The sequence below is a fragment of the Camelina sativa genome, chromosome 5, assembly GCF_030686135.1.
Source record: "Camelina sativa cultivar CO46 ecotype springtype chromosome 5, ASM3068613v1".
Taxonomy (NCBI): Eukaryota; Viridiplantae; Streptophyta; class Magnoliopsida; order Brassicales; family Brassicaceae; genus Camelina; species Camelina sativa.
In genome coordinates, this window is record NC_141884.1 from 20,889,627 (window position 1) to 20,914,211 (window position 24,585).

The 24,585-nt window shown below is 42.0% G+C and overlaps 3 protein-coding genes and 1 long non-coding RNA gene across 5 annotated transcripts; 2 read left to right on the top strand and 2 right to left on the bottom strand.

The window, feature by feature from the left end:
• The first annotated feature begins 42 nt into the window (after positions 1-42).
• LOC104787071 (uncharacterized) lies at positions 43-1,421 on the top strand. Of its 2 annotated transcripts, none has more exons than XR_767776.3 (5): positions 43-226; positions 385-495; positions 586-675; positions 770-932; positions 1,067-1,421. It is a non-coding gene; the product is annotated as an uncharacterized LOC104787071 (long non-coding RNA). The 2 variants fall into 2 exon arrangements; XR_767777.3 differs by having other exon boundaries at positions 770-814.
• A 1,009-nt stretch (positions 1,422-2,430) lies between these two features.
• Positions 2,431-4,178, top strand: LOC104787072 (uncharacterized). The gene is made up of 2 exons (XM_010512577.3): positions 2,431-3,361; positions 3,581-4,178. Exons 1-2 carry the CDS (start codon positions 2,765-2,767, stop codon positions 3,938-3,940), a joined length of 957 nt encoding a protein of 318 aa, XP_010510879.2. The 5' UTR covers positions 2,431-2,764; the 3' UTR covers positions 3,941-4,178.
• A 340-nt stretch (positions 4,179-4,518) lies between these two features.
• LOC104705114 (heme oxygenase 1, chloroplastic) lies at positions 4,519-6,796 on the bottom strand. Its single transcript, XM_087450496.1, has 3 exons — positions 5,968-6,796; positions 4,950-5,173; positions 4,519-4,872 (listed from the first exon to the last, which is right to left on the bottom strand). The coding sequence occupies exons 1-3, from the start codon at positions 6,392-6,394 to the stop codon at positions 4,672-4,674; spliced, it is 852 nt and encodes a 283-aa protein (XP_087306622.1). The 5' UTR covers positions 6,395-6,796; the 3' UTR covers positions 4,519-4,671.
• Positions 6,797-17,215: 10,419 nt separating this feature from the next.
• Positions 17,216-19,554, bottom strand: LOC147944105 (uncharacterized). The gene is made up of 2 exons (XM_087512466.1): positions 19,092-19,554; positions 17,216-17,976 (listed from the first exon to the last, which is right to left on the bottom strand). Exons 1-2 carry the CDS (start codon positions 19,552-19,554, stop codon positions 17,216-17,218), a joined length of 1,224 nt encoding a protein of 407 aa, XP_087368592.1.
• Positions 19,555-24,585: the final 5,031 nt, after the last annotated feature.

Here is a 24,585-nt window from a genome sequence, read left to right on the forward strand (position 1 = left end):
GCTATTTTAGCTTTAAAAGCACTTATTAAAAAAAATAAATTTAATTTAACAAAAAAAATCGATCGAAAACTGCGCTTCCAAAAAAAAAACTGCAACGCTTCCCTTCTTCCCCCACGATCTCATTATGTCCACTTCTCAATTCTTCAACAATAAAACACGGATGATTTCATACAAAAAGCTCTCATCTCTTCTATTTATGATTCATGTTTCTTCTTGCCTTGATCAGGTAAAAAAATTAAAGCTTTGTTCTGATTTTAGGGTTTCATTATCGCCTGCCTCTTCTTATTGTATTTTTCTCCAATCCAAATGTTTCTCTATTGGGGTTTTGAATTTGCAGAACTATTGTTCCTTACATCAAGAAATTTTGTAAAAATCGAATTTCAGGAACACCATTGAAAGGAGAAGGTTCTGGCAAATTGATTGATGAAATGATTGTCAGAAGACAAGAAGAACAACAACATCAACAAGAATAAGACGACGCTTTACATTCGTCAGGTTCGTTGATTTTGTTTCTCTCCTAATTCTAAATCATGGGTTTGTGTTTCTTCAGATTATTTGGGTTGATTTGTCTTTGTTTTTGAATAGCTATGGAAGAGATTTTGCTCTGAAATAACGACGGAGATTGGTCTTCTTGCTGAGAACTTGAGATATCTTCTGGCTTGTCCTATCCGTCAGGTTTACATCTTAAAGTTTTGAACTTTTTGTTTTAACTTTAGTTTCATTTACTGAGAACTTTGATGTATATGATATTCACTCACTTTTGATCCAGTGTGCGGCTAATTCCAGAGTAAAAAGGCATGCCTAATTCTCCAAGGTTTGTTTTTATGAATAAATTTAAACAGTTTTCATATCACTTTCTTTGACTTGCATGTCTCTCAAGATTAAATCTTTGCCCACAAAAGAGAAACAATATGAATGGCAAAATTCCAGAGGTGTTTACAATAGTTCTCATGCTTTAACTTATGTTTTTTTCTCTAATTACTTCAAGTTTCATTAATAGTTCAGTTGTAATGAGCCAATTTTCTTTTAAAAGGAACTAATCAACGTTTGTTCCATTGCTTGATAGGATTCCAAGCAAATCTCAAAAAAAACCTTTGGAAGAGAAACATATTAAAAAGAAAACTAATCAAATCTTGGAAGAAGCATGTGTTATCTAGGAAAGCACAAAGAGAAAAGGTGAAAAAATAGAGTAAGCCTTCACCTAATTTACATACGACGAGATATACAGGAGGCCACCAAAATTTGTTGAATTGGTGGATAACTGTATATTGTTTTTTTTTAATATAATGTTATTTTGTTGTTGTTAAAAGTCCTCTTTATCCTTTTATTTTGAGCTTAATAAACTTTCAAATACAATGTTCGATTGTATAGGTCTATCCATTTAATATATATATAATCATAACTAAATAAACTTTTAATCATCTCAAACTTCTTCAAATGAATAATGATAATTTTTTGTGAATATACAATAAATCTTTTGATAAAATACAGTCTAATACATAAATTTACCCGTTACAGTCTAATACATAAATTTACCCGTACATGGCACGGGTCATAACACTAGTGTCATATAATCTACATGTTTGCTAAAAAAAAGATTCTAGGCTCCTAGTCAAATCTGAGACGGATTGTGTTGAGCTAGTCGTGATGGTCCAAACTCCTGAAGATTAGCCGGCATTGTCCAACCTGTTGGATGATTTCAGTCTGCTCAAGGAGTCGTTTCTACTATTTTCCTTATCTCGGAATCCACGTATGTCAAACTTGAAGGCGGATTGCCTTGCTCGAGCTTCGCGTTCTCTTACCTCTAAAACTTCTTTTATAGACTCGTTTCCTCCTGTTTAGACAACAAATACTAAGATTCTCTTTAAAATTAATGTTTGGTTGATAGAAAAAAAAAACTAATCGATCAATTATTCAATTGAAACTTGCCATGTCAAATAAAAAGTCTACATTTTTCTTTCACGCATCAATAAAATTCAACACTATTATTTGCTACATCAATTTTGTTTCTTTTTAATAAATCATTGTAACTTTATGAGCTTTTTAACCTTTGAAAATAACAACATTATACTGTACATAGTTTAGTTTAAATGAGAGACTCCCAATAGCATACTGGTCTAATGTTATGAATGGTAGACTAAAAATTATGTTATGTTGGAGAAAATATTAAATTAATTAATCTTTTGTATTGAAACTTGAATTAATTATGAAAAAGAGACTTTTCTTAGTGGTATATTTGGATTTTGCCATTTTGGCTAAAATTTTATAAATTTGCCATTTTTTAAGATCTAAAACACATTATGTTTGTATTTTAGCCAAAAAAAAAAAATTGTAAATGTATAGATTTTAAAGTGACCAAAAATGGCAAATTTAAAATATTTGAAGAAAATGGGTTATTTCAAAACTTTGAAAGCAAAATAAAAAGTGGGTTATTACAAAAAAAAAAAAAAAAAAAAAAAAAAAAAAAAAAAAAAAATTAGATCTATGAGGAATGAGGATCATATGAGATTTAAAATCTTATTTAGACACACACACGTGCCATTGTGTCTCTGTAATGATCTTCTAAATCTCTTGTCTTGACCGGAATTGCAAACCTCGGAGCTTCTCCTTGTGATCCTTTAACGGCTCGATACGAATCCAGCTTTCCCACCCAAAGATCTCTCCTTCTTGTTTTCTCAGATCTGAAGATTAAGAAAAGCTGCTACCCATTTTTTACTCAGATCGAAACTCAAGAGTCGGAACAAACACATCTGGATCCATTTCCATGGCGAACGCCTGGAAAAGGGACAAGAACCAGAAGCTTTTATCACCAAAGACACTAATCTCACTTACTGTCCTCTCCGTTATCTTCCTCTCTTCTCTCTTCTTCTTCTCTGGCTCCACTCTCCAATACTCCAATCCCAATCTCTCAATCGACACCACATTCCCAATACCTCCTTTTGATTGCTTCAAATGTCCCCAGTCAAAACCCATAATCGCAAACGTCGTCGAGAATCTCAAGTACCCTTTTGTCTATTCCCTCGCTGATCTCGGTACTCTCCCGGAGAAACCACACAAGAACATTGTCAGGCTGCTTAAAGGTAAGCCCTTTAGGAAACCAGACATCTCAGCTACGATTCAGGAGGTTTTGGAGAGTATGAGAGCTAGTGGTAAAAATGGTTTAGTCGTTGATGTGGGAGCTAATGTTGGTATGGCTAGCTTTGCTGCGGCTGCTATGGGTTTTAAAGTGCTTGCCTTTGAGCCTGTGTTTGAGAATTTACAGAGGATCTGTGATGGGATTTGGTTCAATAGAGTTGCTGCTTTGGTTACTGTGTTTGAAGCCGCTGCTTCTGACAGAACTGGGGACATCACCTTCCATAAGGTACCATCACATTTCTGTAATTTGAGAGTAGTGAAGTGAGAACATAGCATTGTTTCTGTTTATAGAATTGTGGATTGTATTGCTTCTTATTGCATAGACCTTGTCTGCTATATGTGAAACTGAATGTTAAAGAAGAACCAACAAGACTTGGTTTTACTGTTCCCACTCATCTTGTCTATTGGATCTTGCTAAATGTTGATTCCATTGTTGGTGTAACAGTTGGTTGGACGGCTTGACAATAGTGCTGTCTCGGAGGTGGGAGCAAGACTTGCTTTCAAATCAAACAAAGAAATAGCAGTCCAAGTGAAATCCATACCTCTTGACAAACTCGTCACGCCGTCTCAACCTGTTCTTCTTCTCAAGATCGATGTTCAAGGTTGGGAATACCATGTCTTAAAGGGTGCAAAGAAGCTACTCTCAAGGAAACCGGCACAAGCTCCTTATTTAATCTATGAGGAAGATGAGAGATTGCTCAAGGCAAGTAATAGTAGCTCCAAAGAGATACGTGATTACCTTAAAAGCGTTGGATATAACAAATGTAGCCAGCATGGCACAGATGCACATTGCACCAAGGAGTGAAAGACATCGGACTTGCGGAAAAAGGAGTAATAAGATGTCATACGAGTTAAGGAATATACGGATCATATGAGCAATAGGTTTTTCATATTTGCAGAGAAAAACACTTAGTTTATAAGTTGCCAAATTTGGCTAGTCATGTTTGTTTCTTATTGTAATATGTACTCAATTTTTTTGGTACATTTCTGTGATGCATATCTACGATCAGCTCTAACTAGTAAATCTGTCGTTGATGCTCCAATGGCTCGTCTTAGCCACTATATTAGTGACAAATTCTACATATAACTACTGAGAGTCGCATAAATAGTACTTCTCATATAGGTAAAGTGAACCATCACCATTAATAGACCAACCATAAAGATAAGTCATACCGTTAGCATTACTGGTTGCTTTAGTTTAGCAACCAACAATCCAATAGAATCAGATATACACGGTATGACAAGTCATCACCATTAATAGACCAACCATAAAGATAAGTCAATCCATTAATAGACCAACCAGAAGAGTCTGTTCTCTTGCTAGATCAGATGTACACTTATCATTGAACTTATATTTAAGCCCTAAATAGCAGAAAGGTTATAAATTTGAACCTTGGACTTAGTAATAGCTTTGAAGCAAAGAAGAGTTTAATACAAGCACAAGATAATTTTAATATAATACAGGAATATAAACAATGTGCAGGATTTGAGTTGCCACAAGACATATTGAGAGATCTAGAGAGACTGCAACCCAAATCATGTCAAAATAAGACGAAGTATCTCACCAGAATACTTGAAAGACTTCTCCGTCTCTTCCAAACAATGGTCCTTTTCTTCTCTCGTCCACTCCTCGGCAACCTTGTTCAGTTTCTCCCTTACGTTCTGTAATAATTTGGGAAGTTCGCCATCCCATTTGTAGAACTCGAGTTCTTTATTGTCAAGTATTCTCTCTGCTACCTGCAAAATTTGATAAGCTTCAGAAGAAGAAAGTTTTAACTAATTTTCCAAGCGATTTTAGTGCACAAAGATTTTACCTTTCTGCCAATCATTCGTCCACCAGCGCTATGGGCGAAGTAGATGTTATAGAAGTGACAAATGAATGATTGAGGATCCTTCTCTGCTAAATCCTTTAAATACTGAGAATATGTTTTACCAGGAGCAGTTGGTTCTGGAATCTCATAACCTTGTTCCTTGAACCACTCCAAATCTGTGGCCAATTTATCCGCCCTTTCCAGTCCCGTGTTCTTGAATTCAGTATCTACAGAAAAACATATAATGCAGAATTAGATCCTGAGAAGGTTACACTAGAAAAAAAGATCAGCTTTTGTGTAAAGATATTTCACAAACTGGTATCTGTTTCCAATACATAAGGAAACTCAGTCCCTACGAGCTAGCATAACCATAATCCCTCATCGATTGTTTGAAGACTCTTATTCTACGTATGGTTTGCGAGGACCACGAGTAAGAGACAACACTAAGATTGGAAGTCCAAACCTCCAAAACACAAATTGTACATAATATATTCAACCTTAAACCCACAGTTCAAGAGTACACCATTCATACAAAGCACCACTTTAACCAAATAAAGGCCAAGAGTACAAAACAAGAAATGGGGCAAATGAATCATCGTTATCAAATGGGTAAACACTAAGATTTAAACACTTTAAACGTATAGAAGTATTCTCCAAATCATTCATACAGACCATCAAAATAACCAACTCAATCCAAGAGTAAAACAAAACTAAGTCGCCAAAAAAATCTGACCGAATCAACTCCAACACAAGATAAGAGACAAATAAATTATCTTTATCCAATGGCTAGATAAATAAGATTAACACATAGAAGTATTCTCCAAAATCATATCAAACAGAACTATTATACTAAGAATCAACTCCAAAACGAGATTAAAATTGAATCAAAGGAACGATCTTTATCAAATGGGTAGATACAAAGATATTAAACACTCCAAATCACTTCACCTCTTCCATCTAAAATCAGGTCTAATGATTACTACTTAAAAGAAGAAAAGAAGGGAGGAAAAAAAGAACTCACAACTTGGGAAATTGGAATCTTGAATAATCTGTTCAAGCGTATCATAAACCAATTTACTGTCCACAAGAAATTTCAAGTAGCCCTCAACAGTAGGCTCCCACTTAGCCACAGGACGTTCCTCAATAGCTTTAGTCTCTTTCTCACCTTCCTTAGCTTGCTCTTTCGTATGAAGTTTCATAGCCACAAACCTCATCTCCTCCACAAAACCCTTGGATTCTCCAGGATACCTCTTCTTCTGCTTCTCAGCCGCCGTCGTAGCCGCGACCACCACTAAAGACGGTGTCTTGTTCATGGGCATACTCAGAATCTGAACTCTAGGGCGTAGAACTACAAGTGGGTTTGGTGGGGAAAAAGCAAATTGGAATCTTGAGAGTTGGGGATTCTTGAATATGGATAAGGATGAAGAAATCGAAGCTAAATAAGCCATAGTTTTTGATCGGAGAAACACACAAAGTAGAGATGGTGGTTTCAGAAGAAGTCACGCAATGTTATTTTAGTTGCCTTGAAGGAATAGAGAAGAGAGACACACAAACACAACTCCAAACTGAAATTTTAAATTAGGGCAATTGATATTATTCAAGTAGTAGTAGCATAATAAAATACTACTACTAAACATTGTTTATACTTTTTATAGTGACTTAAAATTATTAACAAAAAAAAAAAAAAAAAAAAAATTGTTTACCCCGCCTCACGAGTTTCTATAACGAAGATAACGATGAGATTGAGAGATGAATTGTTTATTAAGGAGCTATTATTTAGCCTACCAAAAAAAAAAAAAAAAAGGAGCTATTATTTAGGGTCGATGTATTATCGACAATGCGTTGTGCTCATTGCATACATGTCACAATGCCTCCTATGTATGGGTCGACAGAGTGGGAGACTCATAGCCGGTTCAATGTAAAAAATTGTCTTCAATGAAAAGGAAAAATATAGTATTGTATTATAAAATTGAATTTAATAATTTTTACAAAATATCAATTAATTTATTATACAAAAATATTGGTAATTCTAGAATAATATTACTATATTAATAAAATTAAATATAATTTTTTAACGTTAAAAATTATTATTTGTTACAAATTATAAGAACTACTCCCTCATTTCTTTTTTAGATGATCTTCTAGAGTTATGCACACTTGCACAGATATTAAGAAATTATATAATTTTTTTTATTTTTAAACAAAAACATCATTTACTATCTATTTTCATAGAATTCAACACAATTCAATCAATAAAAAAATAATTAGCATAGATATAAATTGTTAAAACCAATAAAAACATAATTAATTTTACATAGATTTGTGAGAAAATCATCTATTTTAGAAGAAAACAAAAACCTTAAAAGATCATCTAAAAAATATGGAGGGAGTATTACATAAATGATTCTATCATAGAAAATTCACTACGACCATATTAGATCCACAAAAGATGACACTTCCTTATTGATGTTCATAATGGATATCTTCAATGATACTAGAAAGATAATACTTCATTTTCTATGCTCATGAATCATAATGAATTTTAGTTAACAAAAAAAAAAAAAAGAATCATAATGAACACATTTGATGAATAGAATCACGATGAATAGTTCTAACTATACAACACTGAATATATTTTTTTTTTGTTATCATTGAATCGACAAGGCCCAATTCATAGTCAATCCCTACAACGCGGGGTAATGCGACTTAGTGGAGTCGAACTCCAATAGGATAGGTCGCAGAGGTGGTGCTGTAACCACTTGACTAAAGACACTTTCCAAGGAAAATATTTATATAAACCTTTATAAATTAATAATTTTGATACCATGAAAATCTATTAATTTATAGAGGTTTTAATAATATTAATTTGTAGAGAGAATTTCCTAATTTTTTAAAAAAAATCAAAAAAAAAATTAACAATAAAATTTAACTGTTATAACTAGTAGTTTTGTAGAATCAAATGCAAGGAAAATAACAATTATCATGTTTTGAAGATAATACATTAACACCCAAAGTTTTTGATATAGTAAAAATATTAGAAATGAACTCTAATAAAAATTAATATGTATATATATGCGTATATTTTGATAATTTTATATAATTAGTAATTTATATTATTAATGTGACCATATATTTACAAAGGATTTTGCTTTAAATTATTGTTCTATTATATTATCGAATTGTGTCTAAAATTGCGTTGGGCTAACTTGAAGCCAGAAAAATATATGAATTCATAAAAATTATTAATTTATCGAGTATTAATTTATAGAAATTTTACTTCAATCCTAACATTTTGATTTGACGGATAATAATGTATTAGTAATTAAGTCCACAAAATAATTGTCACTTGTTTATCAAAAAAAAAAAACTTTGTCACTTAATTTTTGATCATAAGGTGTGTCCGTGAGTGTTGATATGAGAAACAACAATTAAATAGATTTGAACAAGGAATATGATATGGGCAGGCTTTCGGTTTAAATCGATAAGAACAATGAAGAATGACGAACTGAATTTGTATTGTTTTTATCTCCTTTTCGTAGTCTCAATTACATGTGTCTTTCCTCTTTACAAACTTGAATATTTAAGCTAAACGAACTCCAACTTCTCCTGAATCTCCTCCTCCAATCTCGCCCACGATCTTGCCATTGACCTTCTGACCTCATCCTTGAATTTGACTCAGCCTCTTAGTCAGATTCTCTTCATGGGCCCGCGTTGGGCCCATTTACTGGTTTGGCATCCACTCCTTAACGGGCTTTTCTTCGGGCCTTTAACTCGTCGAAACCCAACACCAACAATTGCCACCCAGCCTTTTAACCTAAATACGAAGGTTGAAAGGCGAATATCCTCAGGATCTTTCGTCGTTTCGGTTTCGCGATCCTTATCGGGGAGAACACAATGAATCTCGCGATCCGAGATCTCCGTGATGATTACGCTCTTTCTCTCCTAAGATCCAACGGTGGAGGTGAACAGTTTGGACGGCTTAAATTTGAAGAGAGGGATTCGTGGGATTTTGAAAGCTAGAGCAATTATGACTTATAAGTCATTAGTCACACGTCTCGTCATAACCGCGCACTCATCCACTACTTCAAGGTAATCTTCCTCTCTTCTCCTCTGTTTAAGTGCTTCCGAGATTTTTTTTTGTTTGTCAATTTCTCTGCTCTTCGTCGTTTATCTCTTTCCGTCTAAGCTAGTTAGCCTCGCGCCTGCCTTTCTTTCTACTTTTATCCTTATAGCACCTTACAAACTTTGGGGGAACCACATTCCCCTGATTACTTCCGTGAGAAACCTCACTGATCTCCGCCAGAAGCACAGAGTACCCCCGGATGTAGAAATGATGCTTTCTCCCGGTGACCCATAAACACCGGAGACCATCCCCCTGGACTACTGCTGCGCCTACACCACATACTTCGTGCGGTGCTGACTCGTGTTCCCCATCCCGAGGATCATCCTATAGATCCTCCAACGCCTTCGAATGGTGTTTCCCCAGATGTGTCCGAACTTCGTGTCACACGTCATGGGCCTCTACGTTCGAGACCGCGAGATAGGGCTTGAACTCGGGGTTGATGATATCCTCCGGTTATACCAAATCAAACATAACTCGAGTTTTCCCGAGACGTTTTACACATGCCGCCAGGAGGGCCGAAAGATAATACAGGCGATCCCCGGGAAAGATGAACAGTGGAGAGAGAAGTATTTTTACTTCCGTGTTACCCCAGCCTCGGTGAGGAACTTCAACTTTGCCCGTCTCCCGATCCAGTGGGCTGTTTGCATTGGTCAGAACAACCCTTAGTTACTCGTAGACCTTTAACGTTGTTGTTGTCGTCCGTTTACGTTTCTGGTCTAACGCGTCAAAGATTTTTTTTTTAATGTTACAGATTCCAGTGATCATCCAAATACCTGGCGACTTAGGCGTTAACGGAGAGACTACAAGGAGGAGAGGTCAGGTGGAGTTCGTTCACTCGAGCCCGAATTATCGTAGCGCTTAACGCCCCTCTCCCCCAAAACGTTCCTGCTCTGGTCCCAATCGTCCCCGCTGTAAACCCGAACCCGCCACTCCTTACCGAGCAGCCTAGGAGTGAAGGCGCAGATAATTCTCCCGTCCGTAGAGGTAACAAGCTTTCCTTCAATAGTTGGTACTGTGAACACCCCCAAACTTGATTGAATTACGCGGGTTGCATCACTTTCACGTTGTTTTTGTTGTTGTTTTTTTTACAAAAACGAAAATGACTGTTTTTGTATTCGATCAAATATTTTGAGTTCATCTTTGTCCTCCACCCCTCTACTCGCTATGGCCAGGAAACCGACACTCCGCGAGCTCAGAGAGCAGACACAGTCATCACAGAGGGTTCGCACCGGTGACGTCGATGTAGCGTTGGCTTCTGCCCTCCGTGCCGTTCAGCCTGACCCAGCTCGGGTAGGCAGTGAGGAGGTCAACCAGAACCCCGTGACTCCAGCTGGACCTTCCGGACCAACCAGGGAAGTCATGCTCGTCAGCTTGCAGTCAACTCACAGTGAGCCGAGCCTGCTGCCGAAAAGAGCTCGTACAGATGCTCCCCGGGCTTCAGAGGAGCGGAGCCGTGAGAGCCGAGGAAGCCATCCCGCAGGAGGCCACCCTGAAGGCCCTGCTAACGGCCCTGCTGCTTCCGGGATCGGCTCATTGTCGAGCCGCCCGTTCCACTAGAGATTTGCTCATTCCCGTGACTCTCCTGTGGTGGAAGACCACCTTGGGATGGCCACCCACTTCCGGCATTTAAAGACTGCCAAATGTCAAGTCCCGCTAGTGAAGGACCTTGCCGAGAGGGAGGCCTATATCGAGGCGATGGCGTCTCACGCAAAGGTAAATAGAACCAAGGAACCCTTGTTCTGGATGCTCCGTAACCCGATACGACCCTTTGCTTTTTTCTTTTTGGTTTCTAAAACAAGTGTTTTTTCTTTGTTTGCAGTTCGTGGCTGCTAATAACAAGTTGGTGTCGCTCTATGAGTGGAGATTGAAGGATTTTCCGCAGACCACCGAGCTAGAGAACACTACGAGGGTGGTCCACGAGCTCACGACGGCGCTCAAAGCCGCTCAAGAGAGGGAGAAAGCCACGAACGGTAGAGTTACATCCCTGGAGGGTGAGGTTGCCTCCCTAAAGGACGTTCAAGACAAGTTGCTCGCCGTCGAGGCCGACCTTACCTCCGCCAAAGCCGCGCAAGTCAAAGCAACGGGCGACCGCGACCTTCTTCTAAGGGAAAACCGGTGGTGGAAGGAAAAGGCAGTAGGGGTGGAGCGGCAGCACACAGAGGCGATCCATCGGGAAGTTCGTGATGCCAAGGAGCAGATGTCCCAAGATTACTGGGCGGTCCATGACTCGATCAAGAGCAAATGGGAAATGAAGAAAGAGCAATATGCGGTTGAAGGTGATCTCGCGGAGATTGAGTCCAACCTTCTCCTGATCAAAACAGAGCAGTGAAGGGAAGACATCGATCGAAGAAGAGCTGCAAATCCACGGGACTCAGAGGGCGGCTCTTGTTGTTAGATCTGATTCCTTAGCGGTCCCAGACTTCTTGGTGAGCAAGCCTGACCTTCCGTAGATCTCGGAAGATTCGGTTGCACCTATGGAGGTAGATGCAAGAACTGGGGTCCCACGCGGTTTGAATGAGCATGGGAGCAACGCTGGTGAGGTGGAGGACTTGGAAGCTGGGAAGGAAAGCAAGGACAACTGATCGCGTTTTGATGCCTCTTTTGGTTTTGTTTTTAGTATTTTATTTTATTTGCCTGAGAGGGTTTCTACCCGGTACTTAGAGATATTTGCCTGGGGAGGCCTTTAAACCTTTTGCTTAGTTTGACTCTCCCGGGAGGGTTTTTATCCAAGACTTAGAATTATTTGCCTGAGGAGGCTTTTAAACCTTTTCTAAGTTTAAATATTACCCCTTTTACATTCGTCTCTCTACTTTGTCTGTTTCGAGATAGATTAGAGGGTGTATTCTGATTGTTAGATCTGGGTAGAAGTGGTAGGTGCAACCAATCCGACTTCGTGTCAAGTATATCTTTAGGATAAAGTTTTCCGTGAAGGAGTATGTCAGTTGGTTTTTTGACACAATAGTTTGCAGATGTTCAAGTAGCAAGGTTCTATAAGGCTTGCGTGAGGTCGCCTTTTTTTATTTAGCTTCCAATAAGACCTCACGGGTCGACCCAGAATACGGGGGCTCTAAGCCGAGATAGTTAATAGTAGGATCTCGATGGCGGATGACATGTCGCGATTTGTTTAGGAATCGAAGTGATTGCATAGGATGAGTGATCCATGGATTGAATGTAATTACAAAACTTAAATAGTTGGTGTGGTTGCTGCGCTCGTTGCAATTGAGCTGCCTACGTACCCCGTAAGGGGATCAAGCTAGATTGTAGTTTGGTTGTTGTCAATACTTCCTAGAAGTATTTCTTGAGATTCATGACGTTCCACGGTCGGAGCTCGGATTTTCCGTTGCTCTCGTCTTCAAGGCGATATACGCCATTGCGAACGACTTTGGTGATTCTGAAGGGCCCTTCCCACTTGGTCCCCATTTTCCCGGCACTCTTCTCCTTCCAGTGATCGAACACTTTGCGGAGTACTCGATCTTTGACAACAAAACTTTGAGGTCGGACTTTGGAGTCGTAGAAGCGGGCTATGGTATTCTGGTAGTTTTGAGCTCGCACATGGGCTTGCCCTCTTTTTTGTCAATTAGGGTGAGGTTATCACGAAGCGCTTCGTTGTTCGCATCCTCGTTTTCAGGAGAAACAACTTGGCAGATACTGTCCACAGAGATTTATGCCGGTATTACGGCTTAAATCATGTAGGCTAGGGAGAAGGCGGTTTCCTCCGTACTACCATGTGGTGTAGTTCGGGTGGCCCATAGGACACCAGGGAGCTGGGCATCCCAACCGGACTTCGCGGCGCCCAACCGACGCTTGAGGCCGTGCAAAATCAGTTTGTTGGCGGCCTCAACCTACCCATTCCCCTGGGGGTATCGAGGAGTGGACGGAGTCAGCCGAATATCCCAGTCATCGCAAAACATTTGCAATGCAGAAGACGTCAGGTTGGTCCCGTTATCGGTTACAATTTCATAGGGGATGCCGTGTCGGCATACCACGTTTTTCCAAAGGAAATCCTTCACTTGTTCCCCCGTGATAGACTGGTAGGACTCAGCCTCTATCCATTTGGTAAAGTAGTCGGTTACGACGAACAGGTTAGTAACGCGTCGTCTTCCCGACTGCTCGAGGGGTCTGATGGCGTCCATCGACCACCGCATAAAGGGGTAAGGTGCAGAGATCGAGTTCATTAGCTCGGCGGGCTGATTGATCATGGGTGCGCGACGTTGGCATCTGTCGCATTTTTTGGCGTGTGTGTCGCATTCCGCGAGCATGGTTGGCCAGAAGTATCCTTGTCGTTTTACTCTAAGGGCCAATGACCGCCTTCCAGAATGGTTTACGCAGGGGCCTTCATGAGCCCCTTCCATGATACTTTGGGTTTCGTCTCTGTGGACGCATCTAAGATATGGTCCGGAGATGCACCGTTTATATAGCTCGTCGCCGATAAGGCCAAACCACGCGCTTTGTGCTTAAAGCTTTTGCTCTTGCCATCGGTCCTTGGGGGTGGTTCCATTTACAATATACTCACGTATTGGGACCGGCCAGTCTGTTTCTGGTTTTGCTTCGTGCTCGTCCCCAGAGATATGTTCGTCTAGGAGCTCGTCATCCTGATCTTGTGCCTGCTCGAGTTCTTCCTCTTTGGGGCCGACGCTGCCCTCGACCTGTTGAACGCTCTGGGCGTTGACAGGGATGGAGATGCTGGGTTCATTTATACCTTCAACGGGTATGACTGATTTGACCAAAGGGTCGGAGGTGGAGGCTAGTGCGGCTAGGGCGGCTGCGGCTGAGTTCTTTCCATGGGGAATTTTTGTGAGTTCGAACGAGGAGAACTGCTCTGCCAGTGACCGAACGATTTGGAGGTATGCGTCCATTCGTTTGCACCATGGCTTAAATGGGTTTCTGCTCTCCCTCGTGTTCTCGCACCAGTACCCCGCTTACAGCAGAGTCGGAAACGGCGATGTAGAGGAAGGTCTGCTCTCCTTCCACTGGTTTCAAGAGGAAGGGGGGCTCGGTGAGGTATTTTTTCAGTTCCTTGAACGCTTCCTCGCATTTATCGTCCCACTCGAATTTCCAGTTACCTTTCAGCAACTGGTAAAACGGGAGGCGGCTATCCGTCCCGTCAATCTCTGCACTTTTTGGGTTGTCTTCGGAGAGGGCATCTCAAGGAAGGTAGCGATCTGTTTGGGATTGGCTTTGATACCATGTTCCGTGACTAGGTATCCCAGGAACTCGCCGGACGCGATGCCGAACGTGCATTTGGTCGGGTTGAGTTTCATCCCATATTGGTTCAGTATTTTGAAACACTCTTTGAGCTGAGAAACTTGGTCATGTTCGCGCGTCGACTTGACGAGCATGTCGTTGATGTAAACCTCCATGATTTTCCCAAGGTGTTCGGCGAACATTTTGTTGACTAACCTCTAGTAGGTTGCTCTAGCGTTTTTAAGCCCGAAGGGCATTACTTTGTAACAGTAAGTACCCCGATCAGTTACGAATGCGTCCATAAAGGACAGGATCTCGTGTCTGGCGGTTGCTTCGACCAGTCGGTCAATGTGATGGAGAGGATAATTGTCTTTCGCACATGCTTTATTGAGATCTTTGAAGTCAATGCAGATCCGCCACTTTCCATTTTTTTTACCACAACGGGGTTGGTCAGCCACTCGGCGTACTGGATCTCGCGGATTAATCTTATTTTCAGCAGTCGGTCTACCTCGTTGTTTACTGCTTTAGCCCTTTTGGGGCCGAGCTTGCGACGCTTTTGCTTTATTGGTTTGTAGGTGGGGTTGATGTTGAGCTGATGCGAGGTAACGCTAATATTGATACCTCTCATGTCCGACGAGGACCAGGCGAAGGTGTCGCAGTTCTGACCCAAAAATTGGATTAGATCGTTTCTAGTATTGGCGTTTAGGTCGGCTCCGATCCCAACACATCGATCAGGGTAACCTTCTGCGATCGGGACTAGGTCGACCTTGGCCATTAAGGGTCCGCGGGTGACAGGGTCCTTATGGCCCACAAGCTGGCGAGCTTCAAGTTAAAGTCGTAGCCGCCTCTGTAACATTGTCTGGAGGTGCATTGGCTACCATAGATAGTTGCGATCCTGTCCTGAGACGGAAACTGTAAGTTTAGAAGAGAGAAGTGTGGTTTGTGAAACAAGTAACGATCAGCGAGTAAAAGTGAGAAAGAGTGTAGAGAGTGTATAGAAGTGTGAATCGGATAGAGAGAGAAGAGTAGAAGAAGAATTGTAACTTCTTACATGATTTAGTTCCTAGGTACAAGCTAATTATAGACATATTACAAACAGAAGATTCCTACAAGATGCTATGCACAATTTACATTGTTGAGAGCGACATCTCTTCCTTAACATAACATGTGACCCTTGTTTGACTTCCTTGAGCTCCCACTTGCGCTCCCACTTGCTTACACTCGACAACGGCTCTATAGAGAAGGATCTAGATGATCCTTTACCGTTGGTGACATATCTTCATGGGCTGGACGTGTGAATTCCCAAATGGTATGGACGGCCCATCTCGCACATTGTACGGACGTACGGACAAGATGGTTGTACGGACATGGTGTGTGAGTTCTCATACTCCCCCTCAAGCATAATCATATGATGATTAAGCTTGGACTAACGAACACCAACCTCATTAAAAACTTTAGTATAGAAAACCACTTGGGAAAAACTATACATAAGGGAAAAAGAGTGTAGGTGTCATGTTAGGAAAAACTCATTGCCGAGTAAGGTCTTTAAGACCGAGCTTAGAGTGAATATACTCACACACTTGAGGACTGGCTGCCTTGGTGAGGATATCGGCTAGTTGTTCTTTGATGTTGGTGTGGCATGGAAGAGTGACACCAAGCTGAATCTGTTCTCGCACCTTGTGACAATCAACTTCGATGTGTTTTGTCCTCTCATGAAACACCGAGTTTGTGGCTATGTGGATAGCTGCTTCATTGTCACAGTGCATCATGATAGGCTTTGTAGACTCAACTCCAAGATCTTTTAGTAATGCTTTTAACCACATCAATTCGGTAGTCAGCTTTCTCATTGCTCTATATTCGGCTTCAGCACTCGATAGTGACACCACCTATTGTTTCTTGCTTCTCCAGGTTACTAGGTTGCCTCCTAAGAATGTGCAATATCCAGTGGTAGACCGACGATCCTCACGGTCTCCAGCATAGTCAGCATCACAATATCCCACCAATTCAGTGCTTTTATTCCTTCCCATCCAGATGCCTTGTCCCGGTGATCCTTTGATGTACTTGAGGATTCGGTTTACCATGTTCTAGTGATGTCTAGTTGGATTTTGCATGTGTTGACTCACCTGATTCACAGCAAAACGAATATCAGGTCGAGTAATGGTAAGATATATAAGCTTACCCACTAGCCGTCGATATCTTGTGACATTTTCGTCCTCTAGCTCCCCCTTTCCTCCTGTCTTATAGTTTTCTTCAAGTGGTGTTGGCACTGCCTTTTATCCAAGTTTCCCTGCTTCACTTAAAAGATCAAGGGCATATTTTCTTTGTGATAAAAACAATCCCTCATCAGATCGATAAACCTCTATCCCAAGAAAATATTTCAGCTCTCCAAGATCTTTAATATCAAATACTGACTTAAGAAAGTCTTTAGTTTCTTGAATACCTACCTTGTCACTTCCAGTTATGATGATATCATCAACATATACTAGAATGACTACAATACCTTTGTCACTTGGTAAGGTGAAGAGGGTGTGATCGGATTCTGAGTTGCGAAAACCTCTCCCAAGTAAGGTGGTACTTAGTTTGTGGTACCATGCCCTTGGTGACTGTTTCAAACCATAGATGGCCTTGTTTAGTTCAAACAATTTTCCTGGACCGATGGTGTCTTCTTAGCCGGGCGGTGGCCTCATATAGACTTCGTCTTCAAGCTCACCTTGTAAGAACGCATTTTCACATCCATTTGCCATAGTTCCCAGTCCAAGTTAGTGGCCAACAAAAGGACAACCCAAACAGTGTGTAGCTTGGCCACCGGAGCAAACGTATCTCGATAATCCTCCCGTACGTTTGTGTAAAGCCGCCTGCAACCAGTCGGGCCTTATAACGTTCGATCTCCCCGTCACTCTTGCATTTGATGGTAAAGATCCAGCGTGATGTGACTGCCTTCTTTCCTTTGGGTAAGTCAGCCTCATCCCATGTGGTTTTTCTCCATGGCCGTGGTTTCCGCACTAACCGCATCTTTCCACACCTTGTGGTCCTTGGCCTCATCGTAGGTTTGTGGAATCCATTGTTTATCTATTTGGCCGAGGAAGGCTTGGTGATCCAAAGGGAAATGAGAGAGAGTGTATACAGCTTGAATCGGATGGGCAACTACAATATTGTTGTAGTAGATGCGCGGAACATGTTGTAGCCGTTGACTTCGCCTTAAGGGAATAACCTCCACATGTTGTAGGCGTTGACTGCGCTGTAAAGGAATAACCTCCCTATGGTCATGTGATTCATCATCATCAGTATCATCATGTATACTTTGCTCATCAGGTTGACTCTCGTCCTCGAGTGTGTGCTCTTCATTTGACTCGGGCGGGTCACCGGAGGTAGACTGAGTGAGAGCTGCATCTGAGCCATTTGTGTCAAGATCAACAGGTGGAACAGGGTCGCCTGGTGAGTTTGGCCCGGCTGATTTGTCGGCGTCCCGATCGTTTTCAACGCCTAGCCTCTCAAAGATAATACAGAGGTTATTGGCACGATCGGATGACGATGCGGACAGGTCGCAAAGTTCGTCCCAATTTTTCTCGTCATAGTATCCCCGAGTTTCCACAAACTTCACATCACGAGACACTAGGATACGTCTAGACTCGGGTTCATAGCACTTGTAGCCTTTTTGAATTGTAGAATAGCCGATGAACATGCTCTTGGTACTTTTGGTGTCGAGCTTGTCCCTTAGTTCACCTGGTTTTAAGACATAGCAAACACAACCAAATACTCATAGGTGATCAAATGTAGGTTGTTCTTTGTTTGGTACCTCGAATGGAGAAACATCTTGCAAAACCTTTGTGGGGATCCGGTTGATTAGGTAACAGGCGGCAAGGACAGCATCACCCCAAAAACATTTCGGAACATTAGTGTGGAACATCATCGATCGAGCCATTTCCATGAGATGTCTATTCTTTCTCTCAGCTACACCATTTTGTTGTAGAGTATAGGGACAGCTGGTTTGATTAATTATGTCATACTTGTTGAGGTGTTGTTTGAAGGCATGACTTGTATATTCTCCACCATTATCTGATCTCAAAATCTTAATCTTTGCATTATAATGGTTAGTCACATAATTTTGAAAACTAACAAAAGCTTCAAGAACTCTATCTTTGGAAGGAAGCAAGGTTACCCAAGTATACTTAGACTTTTCATTAATAAAAGTGACAAAATATTTTTGATTTTCTCTAGACAAACATGGAGATGTCCAAACATTAGAGTGAATAAGATCAAAACAATTCTCATAAATAGTCAATGACTTGGGAAAAACAGATTTGCAATGTTTACCAAGGATACAAGCCTCACATTCATCATTTTTGAAAGAAATACTTGGAAATATTAATTCTAAAGCCCGAGAGTGAGGATGTCCTAGTCTAGCATGCCGCATAACATTGTTTGCTTTAACATTAATTGAACTAAAACAAGATAAATTAGAAGAAGGCGATTCAAGTCTTTAAGCAAGTAGAGATCATCTTGAGTAACACCTTGGCCAAGGACTTTACTTGTCTCAATATCCTGAAAATATACTTAATTAGGACCAAATAATTGCATAGCAATTTAAATCAGTGGTAGCCCTCTTAACCGATAGTAAATTAGAGGTAAAGCTAGACATAGAAAAAGCTTTAGTTGTCTTATCAAATAATTTCAAGTTACTATTCCTTCAACTGGAACTTTTTCACCATTGGCTATAATCACATTTCCTATGGCCGGTTTAATTTCACTAATTAACTTAGAGTCACTAATCATATGATGAGATGCACCATAATCAACAATAAGAGGTTTTGTTGTTTTTAGAGCAAGATAGGAGTTACCGGAGGCTTCCTTGAGAGCTTTGATGAATGCATCAAGGTCAAATCTTCTCACCAGCTCAGAGGATGCTGCTAGAGCAGTTCCGTTTCCTCCAGAGACTTGAAGGTTTGGTTGGAAAGTTGTCGCTTCCGCCGCCATGGTCTCTTGATGAGCTCTTGGTCCTCCACGGTTATTCGTTGGTCGATTAGCTCGGAGATGAGGGTGAAGGATCCAGAACCGGCTCTTGAATTGGCCAACCTTCTTACAATGGTCACAAATAGGTGGATCCTTGTAATCATGTTTGAAGTAGCCTTTGTTTGCGGAAGCTATCTCCACCTTGTTGGCCGTTACAAGCTCTCCTTTGCTCCCAAGCAATCCCATAGAGCCATGTTCCTTCTGAATCTGGCTACAAACATCATCAAGGCTCGGAAGTTTGTCCGACCTCAAGATGTGTTTGATAAGATCGTTGTAAGAGGGATTCAGCATTAGAAGTAGACCAAACACCTTATCTTGTTCTCGCCGCTCGTTTAAGATGGCCGGATCGAAGGTGGCCGGTCAGAGCATCTCAAGCTCAGCCCAAAGGGACCGAAACTTTCCAAAATGCTTGGTAAACTCCATATCTTCTTGGCTGAGGTTGTTAATGGCCCTCTTCATCTCAAATATTCGGTTTAAATCGGTAGTGTTGCCGAACACATTTTGTAATGTGTCCCATAGATCCTTGGTCTCGCAATACGAGTAGGCTTCAAGTATTGGAGCATCAAGGGAGTTCTGAATGATGGCGAGAACACTTTGGTCTTCTTGAAACCATTTTTCTTCACCACTAGCGGCTACAGCTTTGCCGTCTTCGGTTGGCTCTTCTTTTGGAGCTTCACTCGATGTAATATGGGTCCAAAGTCCTCGGCCACATAGTGCCGTCTTTGTGGTTCTTGCCCACAACAAGTAGTTCTCTCCTTTGAGAGTAACTGGAGCAATCAAGGTTTTAGGACCTTCCATGTCAAAGAGACCGTTGGGTAATGATATTGTCCAACGGGTAAAGAGAATGATCTTTTAAGATCGAAAAAGAAAGAGAGTTAAAAAGAAAGAGATGGAAGCGAAAGTATTTGGTGGGTGTAAGGATTAGAATGAGGAGCGTAACCGCTCTGATACCATGTAAGTTTAGAAGAGAGAAGTGTGGTTTTGGAAACAAGTAACGATCAGCGAGTAAAAGTGAGAAAGAGTGTAGAGAGTGTATAGAAGTGTAAATCGGATAGAGAGAGAAGTGAAGAAGAAGAATTGTAACTTCTTACATGATTTAGTTCTTAGGTACAAGCTAATTATAGACAGATTACAAACAAAATATTCCTACAAGATCCTATGCACAATTTATATTGTTGAGAGCGACATCTCTTCCTTAACATAACATGTGACCCTTGTTTGACTTTCTTGAGCTCCCACTTGCGCTCCCACTTGCTTACACTCGACAACGGCTCTCTAGAGAAGGATCTAGATGATCCTTTACCGTTGGCGACATATCTTCATGGGCTGGACGTGTGAATTCCCAAATGGTACGGACGGCCCATCTCGCACATTGTACGGACGTACGGACAAGATGGTTGTACGGACATAGTGTGTGAGTTCTCATAGGAACTTAACGCATTGGTGGTATGTTGACGAGACTACCTTCATCCCATACAACCATGGTACCAAGGATAGCGTTGAAGGGAGCGGGACGGTCGACGACCACAAAGTCGACTAGACGCCGTACCCCCCGGGCTTATACTATTAGCTGGATGGTGCCCTTGGTTAAAGTTGTATCGCCGTTGAAGCCGGTGAGCGGGGTTTTGGCCCCTTTTAATTCAGAATCTGGATAACCCATTCGTTTAAAGGCGTCATAGAACAGGAGATTGACTGAGCTTCCTGTGTCTATCATTATTCGGGAAAGCTCGCACCCTCCAACATCTAACCTAACGATCAGAGCGTCGTCATGCGGCTTATCTAAGTCGGCGGTCTTGCTTTCCCAGAAGGTGATTTTAAAGTCTGGGTCAGAACGGGGCTTCCTCTCCCCGTGGTAGCTCTCGACCCTACGTTGGTACGCTTTGATCGAGGTGACAGAGTTTCGGCACAAAGAAGATCCTCCCGTGATGTAATCGACCCTGTTGACCGGGTCGGGGTTTCCAAAACATCGGGAGATGTGTGGGCGGCAGCTCGCAAGCTTGAGAGGTGCCGGAGGTAGCGTAAAAACTGATTTAGGAGAGGTGCGGCAAAGGGTGAGCCTTTTGAAGACCAGGTCGATACGTCCCTCTCTGCCTCATCGGCTCGTTTACGCTTTGCAGGGGCGTCTTTTGTGTCTGCGTTTCCTTCCCTGGCTTTCTCTCCCTCCTTTTTGAGGTCGATCTCTCCGAGCTCCCCAAGGAGGCATCCCACGCTTCTGCATTCTTCGGTGGAGTGACCTTGCACCTTGTGGTACTTGCAGAATTTCTTGGGGTCAAAGTTTTGACTTTTGGTGCTAGGTGCGAAATCGACCGCGAACGCGTGGAGAGCGGATTCGAGTGGTTCCCTACGGAAGGTCTTTTTGAGATGGTTGAAGGGTGCCTTTGCCGACTTATGGAGCTCGGCTATAGCGGCTCGCTCTTCCTCAGCTGTGGCAAAATTAATTGACCTGTGAAGCGCGTCTTCAAGCGATGGGGGCTGTCAGACAGTGAGCTATTCTCGGAACTTTGAAGTATACCATAAGCCTTGTCTGTGGGCCGCTAGGGCGACCTCGTAGTTCAAGTTAGCTATCCTTGCCTTGGTCGACTTGAAGCGAGTGAAGTACTCGCGGAGCGGCTCGTCCTTCCCCTGGACCAGGAGCCAAAGATCTGATTCGGCCACCTTAGCTTAGAAAACGATCGAATACTGTTTTAAAAACACTGAGGCGAGTTGGTCAAAGGCATCAATGGAATTAGATTCCAAAGAAGCTAACCATTCTAATGCCGGTCCAACTAGGTTCTCGGCGAAGTAGCGGCAGTAACCAGCCTCGCACTCCTCATCGGTAAGATAGGCTTTGGTGATCGCCAATCTGAAAGCTCGGAGATGTGCCCTGGGATCCAAGGTGCCCGCGTATTCGGGCAGACGAAGCTTACCCACGTCTCGAAGGCAAACTTTCGCGATTCGGTCAGTAAACGGGGTGCGCCTTGTTTCCGCGATCACGCGATCAATGTCCGGAGCTGCGCTTGTGGCTAAATGGACTTTAGAATGGATTTGAGCCATCTCGGCGTTTGCCTTATTCATGTACTCGGTGAGGAATTGGGCGCTGATCGCGCCGTTCCTTGGAGGGCCGGGGAAACCAAAATTGCTGGTTGTCATGAGACGTGGCGCTCCGCTTACGATTTCATCGGTCAAAGCCTGGTTTATTCCTGTCGAGGGATTTTCGGGAGCACTGGGGGTACTGACACCATGTGCCGTTGAGCCGACGTACCCGATTGAGGGCTGGTCGGTAGGTCGTGAGCTCATGTTGGCGTTTAAGCTAGATGAGCTCAGAGCTCGGGGATTTTCCGTGGATGTGAATACAGGCAGTTTCCTGATCCCGGGTGGGGTAACGTGGACCGCCTCAAATTTGAGACGTGTCCGAGGCAGTGCTCTTTCCATGGAGTCAGCTAAAATCATTTCCGGAAGGCACGTGGCACCCCGATAGAGGTCAGGATTCACGCGGGATGCGAGTTCTTGCTCGTGTCGCTCAATCCTGCTCATGAGAGCTTGATTTGTTGCGTCTTGACTTTGAGTCTTATCTATCAAGACGGCGAGCATCCCTCATATCTCGGAGAGATCAGTTCCGGTGGGAGCCCCTGCGGGAGGCGACGGCGTTGGGTATTGCCCAAGTCGATTTGTTCCGCTGTTCTCGGGACGGGTACACACGCAGGACTGGATCCTGTTTCCCGCAGGAATTGGGGGGACCGGGGGTATAACCTTGACGGGACCCCTTGGTTCGAGCTGCAGGGATCCCGAACTGAGACGAGTCTCTGGTGGGTGAGATCCAAACAACATGAGGAGCTTTGTTCCGGTATCTAGGTGCCGCCAAGCGGTGACTCCATCCTTGGTCGGACCAAATTTGGGTCCTCACGATCAGACTGTACCTGAATCTGCTCTCCCCGGGAGGAGGTATTACTAGGGACGGACCCCTGATGTGTTACAGGTGATGCGATGTCGTTGGTTGGGTCGCGAGTGATTTCTGGCATGGTTGTGTTAGTTGCGGATTGATCCATTTCGCCTAGATTTCTTCAGAGTAATCGATTTTTGAGAATAGAAAGACCTAAGTCCCCACAGGCGGCGCCAAATTGTTGATATGAGAAACAACAATTAAATAGATTTGAACAAGGAATATGATCTGGGCAGGCTTTCGGTTTAAATCGATAAGAACAATGAAGAATGACGAACTAAATTTGTATTGTTTTATCTCCTTTTCGTATTCTCAATTACATGTGTCTTTCCTCTTTACAAACTTGAATATTTAAGCTAAACAAACTTCAACTTCTCCTGAATCTTCTCCTCCAATCTCGCCCACGATCTTGCCATCGACCTCCCGACCTCATCCTTGAATTTGACTTAGCTCTTAGTTAAATTCTCTTCCTCGGCCTACGTTGGGCCCATTTACTGGTTTGGCATCCACTCATTAACGGGCTTTTCTTCGGGTCTTTAACTCGTCGAAACCTAACACCAACAGTGAGTAACGAACGGAGTAGTATTTTTGAGCTTGCTGTTTGCTTAGCTATAAATAATCCCACGTATTCGCTATGTCCACCATTAGACAACTAAATGTAAATGGTTCAGATATCTAATTGTTTGCCCAAGAAAAAAAAAAGTTCAGATATCTAATATAAATTTTTTAATAGTTTATGTTTATAAATGCATGGTGCCACTCTTTGTATATAAAAAATCATTTGGTGACGATTTTCGTGTTTACATGTTGGGTAGCAAACTTAGCATACCCTCGGAACCGCACTAGAACTTGAGGATCAATTACAGAATTGGGCATTTTTTTTCTTCACATTATTATGGAATTAATACTTTTTTTTGTCGTCAATTAAGACATTTTCTTACAAATTTAGGTATTTTAATTCGATAAAAAGACGAAATTATCCTCCTCACATAAACGATCGATTATCTCTCTCTCTTGTCTTTTTGTCGCTCAGTCAAAATTGCCCTAACTCAATATTCCTTTAGCTTACACAAAATCAAACAAAAATTGAGCTCATGGGCTTATTTGGATGAAGATCATCACTACGGTCTCAGTTCTCGATTTTGATTCCGGAAAGATGACCGCCACTACGACTTATGACTCCCATTTCCGAATCTGCAACTCTGGATATGCGATTTCAATTCTAACAAAATTATTATCTATGCATGTTCGCCATAGCTTCTATTCGAGAATATCTGTGCCACCATGAAGTAGTCATTAGACGAGTGTGTTCAGGTCTGCAATGCTTGGGAAGATCTGTGCCACCATGAAGTAGTCATAAGATAGTATGACACGCATCAAGTTCCTGGTCTGCAATGCTTATA